The 11397-nt window shown below is 32.1% G+C and overlaps 3 protein-coding genes across 3 annotated transcripts; 1 reads left to right on the top strand and 2 right to left on the bottom strand.

The window, feature by feature from the left end:
• Nucleotides 1-361: 361 nt before the first annotated feature.
• On the top strand, nucleotides 362-1616 carry LOC124944549 (magnesium dechelatase SGRL, chloroplastic). The gene is made up of 4 exons (XM_047484833.1): nucleotides 362-638; nucleotides 714-890; nucleotides 975-1133; nucleotides 1223-1616. Exons 1-4 carry the CDS (start codon nucleotides 471-473, stop codon nucleotides 1508-1510), a joined length of 792 nt encoding a protein of 263 aa, XP_047340789.1. The 5' UTR covers nucleotides 362-470; the 3' UTR covers nucleotides 1511-1616.
• Nucleotides 1617-1706: 90 nt separating this feature from the next.
• On the bottom strand, nucleotides 1707-7584 carry LOC124944548 (TOM1-like protein 4). The gene is made up of 10 exons (XM_047484832.1): nucleotides 7423-7584; nucleotides 6901-7052; nucleotides 6721-6799; nucleotides 6537-6635; nucleotides 6298-6411; nucleotides 5472-5635; nucleotides 4966-5047; nucleotides 3131-3216; nucleotides 2782-2970; nucleotides 1707-2431 (listed from the first exon to the last, which is right to left on the bottom strand). The coding sequence occupies exons 2-10, from the start codon at nucleotides 7008-7010 to the stop codon at nucleotides 1840-1842; spliced, it is 1515 nt and encodes a 504-aa protein (XP_047340788.1). The 5' UTR covers nucleotides 7011-7052; nucleotides 7423-7584; the 3' UTR covers nucleotides 1707-1839.
• A 1500-nt stretch (nucleotides 7585-9084) lies between these two features.
• LOC124910322 lies at nucleotides 9085-11154 on the bottom strand. Its single transcript, XM_047450953.1, has 2 exons — nucleotides 10525-11154; nucleotides 9085-9291 (listed from the first exon to the last, which is right to left on the bottom strand). Exons 1-2 carry the CDS (start codon nucleotides 11130-11132, stop codon nucleotides 9228-9230), a joined length of 672 nt encoding a protein of 223 aa, XP_047306909.1. The 5' UTR covers nucleotides 11133-11154; the 3' UTR covers nucleotides 9085-9227.
• Nucleotides 11155-11397: the final 243 nt, after the last annotated feature.

Genomic DNA, 11397 nt, shown 5'->3' with positions numbered 1-11397 from the left:
AAAACAGTAAAAAAAATAAAAAAAATAACTGTTTTGTCCCTTCATGTGAGTGGAACAAAGAGAGGAGGGATTCTCGTAATAGAGGATCTAATCTCAATAATTGAAATTTCGGACCTCCTTCAAATCTTGTAATTCTATACCTTCTATCCATACATCATTAAACTATTATATACATAACATTTATAAATAAATAAATAAAATATTAACGTCATTAACTTAACTATCAAACTTAAAATATATATATATAAGTTAAATAAATTTTTGAAAAAAACTAAGAGAAAAATGAAAACTTCAATATTATACTGATTCCATATGACCCACAAAAATTGGAAAGAAAAAATCGATCTTTCGAAAGGCCAATTTCTCAACTTCCCATATCCACACACATCATTCTCTCTCTAGTTACAGAGTTGAATTGAGAATGGTAGTAGTGGTGGAAAAGGAGTATTGAAGAAGAGGATGATTTTGAAATGCGTTTCATGGCTTGTCATTCTGCATCTTCTTCTTCTTCATATCATCATACCCTCATTTCTCCATCTTCAAGAAGAATCATCTCTTCCAAGAAGTCTTCAACATCCGTTCTGCTTTCCCCATCTACAGTCACCAGAGGCATCTCCTACAATCCCCTCATCTTCGAGGTTCAATTTTCTCTCTTTCACTCATCTATGTACATTATCAACAGATTGTTAATTATACCCTGAAATTTTCTTCAGGCTGTAAGACTTTTAGGCCCACCTGCAAGATTTGAACCATCTAAACTTAAAGTTATTCTCAAAGGAGATCAACCGGATAAGTGTCAAAGGGTTGTTCCACGAACCTACACTCTATCCCATTGTGATTTCACTGCTGATTTGACCTTAACAGTTTCAAGCATTATCGAACTTGATCAGGTAATTAATTGTAATTTTAGAAGAAACACCATTATATATACATAACCCATCATCCTAAATTTTGATTAATCTGCTTCATCTCAGTTGAAAGGATGGTACAGTAAGGATGATGTTGTAGCAGAATGGAAGGAAGTTAATGGTGATCTATATCTTGATGTTCATTGTTATGTCAGCGGACCCAATATCTTAAAAGAATTTACTGCTGAGTTCAGATATCATATCTTCTCCAAGGAAATGCCTTTGGTAATTGGAAAATCATCAAATACTTATTCTTTCATGGAAATGGAAATCAAAAATTGAATCTTTCTGTTTTCTTCCCAATTGATTGGCAGGTACTTAAGGCTGTACTCTTTGGAGATTCTGAACTTTTTGAGGAGCATCAAGAGCTGATGGATGCCCTTGTTCGTGTTTATTTTCATTCTAGTTCGGCTAAATACAATCGGGTAGAGAATTGGGGACCTCTTAGGGATGCAGGAGAGACAAGAAGGAAAGAAGATCAAGTTCATGAGTTCTTGAATTGTAGTAGTCATGTGGAAGAAGATTCACGTTCTGCTTCTAAATTCTGGGGAGGAGGAGGACCAAAAGCTCTGTTTCAAGCACTCTTCACTTTTCTCCTTTAAAACATAATGCATATATTGTTCATTCTCATTATTTTACAAATTCCATTAGCATGAGAGATGTTATATCTGTTCAATAACAATCATAAATGATTTATTTTACTACTATAACTTCTTTTTGTACACATTTATAACTATCATGTGTGGGTTAAGAAACTTGAAAATATTATGTACTTACTAAGTGGTTCTAAGGCACCAATCAAAGCAAACCAATACTCCCAGTAATATTGAAAAACTAGAATTGTTAATATAGTTGACAATGACCAACCTTAACAACAAAGTTTATCAGAGTACAATAATTCTCAAACTCGAACAAACAAAAAGAATATTCATTAATAAGACCTGTTGCCTTTGGATGGTGAAGAGGACTTGGCCTTAGCAAAATCAACCAGATCTTTGAAAAGTGCGTCCTCTGGCTTTTCTTGTTTAGTTGTGATAGATGGCTTCAGGTTCATTTTCTGAGTCTGCTCAACCAAGCCATCGTAAGAACCTGAACCGCTAGAAAAGCCTTGTTGCTGCTCGAAGAATTGCTGCCTCTGGTTATACTTAGAAGGAGGTGGAGGAATGGCGGTTGCAGTAGAGGGAACATCCCATGGAGCTGGAGGAAGAGCTGGTTCTTCGTATGCAGGCTTTCCTGTGAACATTGATGCAGTAGGATTTATGAAATCGTCTGTATCAGGTGGTGGTGGTGGTGATAGGTTCGGAACTGGTGATGTGAGAGGGCGACTACTGGTTGGAGGAGTTGTAGTAGAATTGGAGGATCCAACAGTTTTACCCGAAATGTAGGAATCGCCGCTCAGAAAATCAACTGTTTTTTGAGGATCAACACTCGAGTTTTTGGATGAAGGGGGAGGTGGAAGAAGAGAACTGACGCCAGTCCCATTGGCTGGTTTTTTTCCCAGTCCATTATCTCTGGACGATGATCTATAGCAAACAACATAGTTAGCAGAAAACCAGGAAATATATATATACAAAGAAAAATCATGTGCTAGGGCAATGCTTGGCAAAGCAGAAGTGAATGGGAGACACTTGAATCTTCTGTTTAAATGCACAGGATGGAGTTAGAATAAATGTATGAGGATTAATGATATTCCTAAAGAATGAATGATTCTGAGAATTAAGGCAGGAGTTTCTATCAAATCTATCAGGTGTACATTTTTTGCTTGCATTTGTGTTTCTCCATTGTCACTGAAACAATACTCTGTTGGCAAACAACCATCATCTATGCATTCTAATCCATTACTAAATTACCCTTATTTGTTTCAGGAAATTACCTGTGTGATAGTTGAGTAAAATCATCTTCGGTCTCGTCATCATCATGATTCACAGTCATAAGGAGTGGAACTGGTATTTGTTGTGTTGGTTCTGAAACAGGGATTCCTTTTGTCATGTGTTCATACTTAGTAAGGACCCTTTGTAGGTTATCGTTTAAAGCCAAGCCTTTAACTAGAAGCTCTTCATCTCTGAGAAAGAACAACAGCAGTAACAGTGTGTCAAATGCTCATGACACAATTCAGAACAAGACTCCATGAACATGGAATCTTGTCAGAATTTTTTTACTTTATACAGAAAAAATTAAAATTGTGAACGAGATTCCACCATGGCAATGCAAAATGTACTTACGTGGTATTGTTAACAAGGTTCATAACCCGTTTTTGGTCAGACTGACACTGTTCAACAAGGTCAACAATAACCTCTTGCTTCAGATCCTGGATGGTAAAGAAGATTGTGAGAAAGAAAGTACATGATTGGAAATTCATAAATAATTCTAGTTGGAGCAATGGATTGTTGTGGGAGCTTGTATGTAAGAGCAATCAAATGGTCAGTAGAATACCGATAAAAATTACACTAATTAATCCATCAATTTTGCTTGATACAAATCCAACTGAGTGGATTACAAAAATAGATAATGGTAAAACCTGAACAAAATAGAAAAGTAATCTAAAGAGTGTTGTAGCATATATTTGTGAAGAAATGGATTCACTTGATGGGGTTGAATTAGTTGGACTATGTTATTTATTGATTAGTCCATAATTAGTATTTTGTATTTCCTTAATTAATCATTTATGTGCCTTTTTAATAGTTTCATTCAATCAATACAACACAATCTTTTTCTTCACTAAATTCCCATATGGTATCAGAGAAGTGGTTTTGTTCTTTAGCAGCTCCATGACTTTCTTATGTTGACTCCATCAATGACCAATGTAGCCAATGGCTGAGGGCTCAATGGTCCAGTTAATATGTTTTTCATCATGTTACCTTTCACACGTATTTTCTTTTGTTGCTTATTGATTTTAGATTTACATAGTAGAGATTCCAGAACCTTATCTCCTCCAATAAAAAAGAAAGAGGTTAAACAAGCTGCTAGACAAAGTGAGCTATTGATAGAGAAGCTACTAGAAACGAGGCAAACGGTTGAGAAAGAGCAATAGAGACGAAGACAAAGACGAAGCTTTAAGAGCAGGAAATGAAACCAGGAAGGCAGGTGGTGAAGCCTGGGGGGAGAAGCATAAGTGAGGGAAACGAATGTGTAGCTACTCAAAGCCTAATAAAACTTTGTTGCAAATTCAAGACGGCAATACAAATTACTAACTTGAATTTGAGTGTAGAAAATACCAACCATATATTTAGTTAGACAAAAGTATTTTCTAATATTCTATTGTGTTTCCAAAATTAGTCTTTAATATTTAGTCCTTTATGGGCCTATTTAAGACATAGTTTCCTTATATAATAAATAATTGAAGCAATACAACAAAATCTTCTTCACTAAATTCCCACATATAGGATAAATTACTCTTTCAAAATTCTGATAAGAATTAAGAGTAACATCTATTTCATGTAAAAATGAACAGTGAGTGAAAACTAAATCCTACCTCCAAATGGTATGCTACTATTTTCCCATAAAACAACCGGCTAAAATGAAGACTCATTGGAATGCAATAACTCATGTCTGCAATGTCATGGGTTCGACTCTTGATATTCAGACCATTTTCAAAAAAGACAAAAGGCTAAAATTATCTTTGTGAAACACAAGATTTTGTAAGTTATTTTAGTCATACTAGACCTACACTTGGTGGAAAACTTTTTTATGGACTTTGTCTAGTGTAAATAGAACTGTGAATTTTAAGAATATGCTCAACCCCTTCATTTAGTAGTCATAGACAAATACAAGAATAAAGATGGGGAAGAGAATAAAATCTCCTAATTCATATGATCACTAATTTCCTTTTTTATAGTCATGATCCTTGTCAGCACAATTTTTCTCCTATTTCCTTAACACTCCTCAAGTTGGAAAAAAATGTCAATCATGCCCAACTTGCAACAAATATCCTAAAAAAATATACACATAAATGGACTCTTCTAATCTTCTATACTGAAAGCAAGCAAAGAATAGAGAACAAATAGCATTAACTGTTCGCATTAGATAAAAAAAAGCATGCTTTTTGAGGGGATCCCACCTGATGATTCATTGGATTCAAGGCACTGAGCATTTCCATCAGAACATCTGCCAATCCCTCAGCATTCTGAATCTCAGACAAGCTACATTAGAAACAAATATCAAAACTCTAGCCAACAACACGTACAATAACTAACCCTGAGATAAATAACTATTCATAGAACTGAGGCATGTAAATCAACCTATCAAATAAAGAATAAATGTACATTATTAATGCTCAACCAGACAACCAGTATGTTACACCTTTTACATGGGTTCTTTAATATGAAATTGGTTGCAGACCGCAGGTACTGTAGCTTTTCATCCACACAAAAAAAAATCCAAAAAAATATAAACACATTCTCTAAACCAAGATAAAAATCAGGAGACGTTTGAATGCATGTAGAGTAACTTAATGCATGAAAACTTCCTTTATGGTAGGTCAAGTAAAGGACAACCAAATGAAAAAATAAAAAGTGACAAAGTATGGAAAATGAATAATGATATAGATGGACATGTCAGCATTACCTCATTCCAGCAATATCAGTCTGAAGAGAGGCCTGAACAGCAGCTTCTTCATATGATGAGTGAGGGTAAGCTGCAGGAGGAGGGTGACTAATTGGTTGGGTCTGTGGTGGAGTAAATATTGGCACAGTGTTCTCTTCTCGTGGAGGAAATTCCACTCCAGTAGCCTGCAATTTAAAAAGTATACAGTGAGCTTTAAAAGATAACTGTAGAATACAGACAAACATGAAGAGTTACACAGAAATAATTTTTTGTTGACTTAAAAAAAATAGCAGAATTTCAAATCCAGTAAACTAAGACTTAAATGTGACAAAAGTTATATACTATAGCACATGATTTTTTTTTTTTGCTGACAATATTATTATCTGTTTAAACAAAAACTAACATGTCAAGCCACCACACTCTTGATACAACTTCTTCTCTTTCAGAGGTTCAAACAAGTATAGCATGTGATATAATGAGCCTATTAGGAAACTGAAACTTTGTCACAATGCAAAAGTGATTTTTTTCGTTTGGTATAAGATCTTTCTGGATGATCTAGAGTGTGATTTTTGTTGCTTCATTTAGTATAGAGAAATTTTTTAACGACCATGATCAGATAATTTTTTTGGAAAAATAAAGTGTTGGAATTCCTTTGAAGATTTTGGGAGCAAGAATAGTATGGATTTTACAAGAATCGATGTGTAAATAAAAGACTCTCATCCAAACCAACAAAGGTTCAAAAAAGAGAAACTGAAACTTTGTGCACTAACTCAATATGACATATGAAGTTTGAAATCCGTGAAAAACATAGCAGATGAACCAAAAAAGGTTTAATTAATGTATTTACCCTCAGTTCATTGAATGCACCATAGTATTGGGGAAATCTTCCTCTTGACCCTCCTAAAGCTTCTTGCCAGGTATCAATCAAAATCAATATCTTTTCTCTTACACTTAAATCTGGCTGCATAGTAGAAGACAGTAGCCACAGTGTTAGTATCAAAAACTTAAATACAGTTTTGCATATGCAGATGAATTCCAGAGCAGGAGGTGAAAGAGTAGAGAGAAAAGAGAGAGTAGAAATTACACCTTCTTCTTTACTATCTTCACCATCTCATGTAAGATATCTCGCTCAACAATTTGCTGAAAAACATGCTCCCCGCAATTTTTACTCAGTGTCTCCAATACCTAGTAACAATATTTAAAATATTACCACATTAGCTTCCTGTATCTTTATTTAGGAGGTAAAAAACATTGTATAAAATATGCTCACAAAAAGAGCAAGGAGTTGGGTTTTAGGACTCTTGCTGGTCAAACGTTTCTTCAACAGCTTCAGGGCATCTTTTGCTTGCCTGCAAGCAAGCAAGAACAAACAGATAGAGTAATAAGGAACATAAATCATATCATTTTCACAAGTCAAAAGAATCCAAGAGAAAGAGGCAAAGAAGAGTACCCAGGATCCATGTTTATGATATCACATAGCTCAATGTTAATTGCCCAATCTGGACCAATCAACATATCACTAGTTGCCCTTTCCACACAAGCAGCAGCATTATTAGCCATATCTGTCTCCTTCAAGAAAGTGATCTACTATCACTGATCTTCCTAAAAAGAAACAAAACCCAATTCACAGCTTAATTCTCTAAATTCCAAACTCATAACCTCATACATACAACAATCACCAAAAACAAGAATAACCCACCAGAAGTCCTACGGTTTAACCTAAATTGAACCTAGAATCAAGCAATAACCCAGAATCCGATCAAATGATCCTTAAACCCACATCAATAATAAGAAAAGGGAAACTCCTTCGACTAAACCAATCAATAAAGAAGATGATCAAATCAAAAAGATGATTAGTTCTTTCTTAAATGCCAATGTCAACTGATAATTCATGAATAGAACCAATAAACCCACCAAAAACCCAGTGAAAACAGGTGAAAGTGATCAGAGAATTATGAATTAAGAGACTTACCGATCGATGATCCCCACAAAACGCAAGCTTTTAGAGAGAGAAAAGGAAAGTAAACGTGATGAACACACAATTGAATAGAGAGAGAAAGAGAGAATGAAGGAAAGAAGGGTCTCTTGTTGTTGGCCGGGTTTGATCGATCTTTACTCTTCGTGTCAGCCTTTGCTTTAATATTCTTGGATTATAGCTACTTTTCGTCGAAAATTTATTATACTGTAGGCTAACTTCACAGGTATATTACAATATCTTATATTACCGACCAATGGGTGATCTACACGATCTGACGACAGTTGAAAGATGCTCTGTTATTGGTCGGTTACGAAGTATTTGTACGAAGAGTTGTATCACCAGTTTTGACTTAACTTCATATGTGGGAAATGAGAAAAGAAAAATGCTACCGTAAGCGCGTCTCTTGATAAATGGAATTAGACCTTAATTAATGTTTTTAATATATTAATTAATTGTCTCAACAACCGACTTTTAATATTAACGATATAATATTATTTAAAAAAATTGTAATTTAAAAAATTAATATTAATAATCTCTACTTTAATTTTACATCCTTTCTTAATATAATCAAACTTAAGATTTTATTCTTTTAGTCAAAGTATTGTTATTGGTCAATTATAAACTTCATATTATTTACTTTAAAAAAAATAAAAATTAAAACCTTTCATCCTACTTAATTGTTCACAATCGATTTTTACTAATAATATTACTTAATTAACAACTCATTACTTTTATATAGTCGATTTGCGTTGACTATTTCTAAAACATATTTAAAGTTTTTTTGGAATATTATTGAAATTTACTGAATGATACTCAAATTTTTGGATAGTTAATTGAAAGTTTGGACTGATGTGACTGATTTGAAATTGCTAGATATTTTGGTTATCAATTATCGTCTCAATTATTTTCTAGGTATTTTATTGGAGAGCTAAATCGTTGAACATTCAATAATTGTAGTCTGTTCGTATTATTTATTATGTTATTATTATGACAATTTTTTAGATTCGTTCTCGAGTACTTATAATCGATAACATGTAACGTAGTTGTATTCTAATTTTTTAACGTCAGGTTTTGTCGTTGTGTACTTAAACAAATTCATATCATTTTTAATATACATAAATCATTTTAAAATAAATAAAATCATTTGAGTTGAATTGATACAATTTTTAATCAAAATTACTCCCTTATTAAAACTGATTTAAAAGGGTACGTACGTAACTAACCACCCCTAGCAATAAACAAGTATAGAAAAAAAATAAAAAAAATAAAGGCTGTTTTAGATATTATTGTTTTATAAAAATAAGTATTCGTGCATATCTTACAAGTTTAATAATCTATTTAAATTATGTTAACTATTATATTCAGTACTGCATAATTGATCATTGCAAATTATGACATGGAAATTATTGTTTATTTAAACTTTTTTTTAATCTCAAGTGAAGTGGGTATGGATTAATATTCAATAATAGTAACTGACGGTTGTTTTTTTTCAAATAATTAATCTTGATAGTAACAAATAAAATAAACATAATTTGAGAAAGCTGATAAATATATATACGTTGACAATTTAATTTTGAAAAGTTTGAATGGTTGAAATTTATTTTATTTGACTAGTTAGATAGGAAGTGAAATATATCTATATCTTGCAAATACGTACACAAATATTGACTTGTTTATAACCAACCTTAAAATACGTTTATTACATTATTTGAATAAATTAAGGATGCTGCCCAAACCAGTTTAATGTTGTCCAAATAAAATAAAAATGAAAATACATATTTTATTTAATTTTCAAACCCTTATCCCTTCTTGGGGAAGAAAAATGACCAGCAGCGAGGTATTAAACCCTCCATATTCCTGCTCCTGTACATTAAAACATAACAATTTAATAAATTATTTTTCATTTTAGTGTAAGCTCCCAAACTTATATTTTGTTTATTTTTATCCCTTAGTTGTAAGACTCAATGAAATCACCCAATTTTTTTTTATAAAATTAGATTACTTCAAAGGTTGCTTTAAGGGTATAAATCAAAATAGTAATTTTTTTCTAGGGTTTGCATCAAAATTGGAAAATAGTTTAATTATAGACATATAAAATAGCCCCTAAGATTTGATCAATAAAATTAAATAATAATCCTAAACTTTGAAGAATATTAAACTATTCAAATCATTATAAAAATTGAATAAGTACTCTTCAATGTTAAATAAACATCTTTGCGGCACAGCCTTCATCTATAGTGCTCATTAAATGATTGATATCTCACTATCTCAACTTACTTTTACATATAATAATAATAATAATAATTATAGATCAATGAATTTAAATTATTATTATTTGAAATTATAGATCAATGAAATTATATTATCCTTTAAAATAAATTAATTTTAATTCTTATAAAATTAGAATGTTATATAATTCCAATTACACGCCCAACATAGTCTAAATAATTATTTAATGGTAAAAAAAACTAGAAAAATTATTAAATAATTTTGCAGCTTTTACAATTTGTGAATATATTGCAATTTGGGTTATGTTTGGTTGTAAGGTTAAACAAAGTAATTTTAATAAATAAAATGTTGATACAAAGTTAGAACAATTTGAATATTTATTCCATATAATTAATCAAGTTAAATTAGTTTTATTAGTTAGAAAATAATCTTAACATTAAATATAAATGAGCAAAAGCAAAAGCTTGTTTATTAAGGGATTATTTGAAATAATTCAACATCCATCAATAATCAAAATGATTTTTTTTTTAAATTTCATAATTTAGTATCAATTAAAATATGCTTACTTAATTTATAAGCAATTAAATGTTTAAAATATTTTAATCATAATATTAAATAATTTAATTAAATCACTTTCATATCAATTAATATATTTTTTTTCAAATAATTCAAAATTCTTCCAATTTATCAAACAAGCTCCTATTAATGGCTTAAGTACTTAAAACTATTATTCTATCAATATTCTTTCAAATTTGTACATAAAAATACCAAAATTTAATCAATTTAAAAAAATAAAATCACCCAAACTATCCAAATATTTTTTTTTATCAAAACAGATTATTTGAAAATTGAATAAACAGATTATACCTGTTACCAGTGTGACTACTTCGGCTTCCATCACTCTCACTCTCACCGGAAGCAGAAAATCTCTTCTTCCACCACCACTCTCTCTCTAACCCACCACCGTCCTTTGATGATTTCTCCCAATTTTCCGGCTCCGGCGAAGACTTTGAATTTGTTTTCTTTTTCTTCCTCTTCTTTGATCCGCCAAAAGAAATGGGAAAAACCAGTTTCAAAAACAAGCCTCCATTTTTACAGTTATCAATGTTTCCAATACTCACTAACTTTACCTTTTTCCCAATCTTCTTCCCCTGAATTTTCTCAGGAACCAAACACTCCTGTTCTTTCACTCGAGGATTTTCAACTAAATCCTTTAAGGAAAGCTCATAACAAGATTCCGGCATGTTCTTTACCATTTCCATCAGTTCCCATTGTCCTCTGGCGATCGCCTGAGATCTCGCCGTTGGATTCTGAGACCGGAGATTATTGCTCCGATGAGATTGAGGTTGCATATGGGTCTGAGAGAGTGTTGTTTTTTTCCATAGTGGCGGCGAGAAAATGCCGGTGGGTTCGCCGGGAATGGTTTTCCGGCCGAAAAAGAAACCATCGGCTTGCTCTGTTTTTGAATCTAACATGGTCTTAGAGAGAGAGAGAGAGTGTGAAAATGGTTTGGCATAGATTGAATTATAAGGGCTTGTTTGTTACTTTCATTAAAGCACAAGTCATGTACAATAATAATAATTGAATTTGATGATAGTGCTACTGCCCACCAAAAAAATAAAAAATAAAATAAAAATAAGAACAAAGGAGAGGTGGATGATTGTCGTGTGCATTATATTTCCTTAGAAGTCAAGAAAATGTTTTTTTGTTGGACAAATGAAATGAGTAAATATATATTAC

This window comes from Impatiens glandulifera, chromosome 7, assembly GCF_907164915.1.
Source record: "Impatiens glandulifera chromosome 7, dImpGla2.1, whole genome shotgun sequence".
In the NCBI taxonomy this organism is placed as follows: domain Eukaryota; kingdom Viridiplantae; phylum Streptophyta; class Magnoliopsida; order Ericales; family Balsaminaceae; genus Impatiens; species Impatiens glandulifera.
This window is presented reverse-complemented; position numbering and strand designations above follow the sequence as displayed.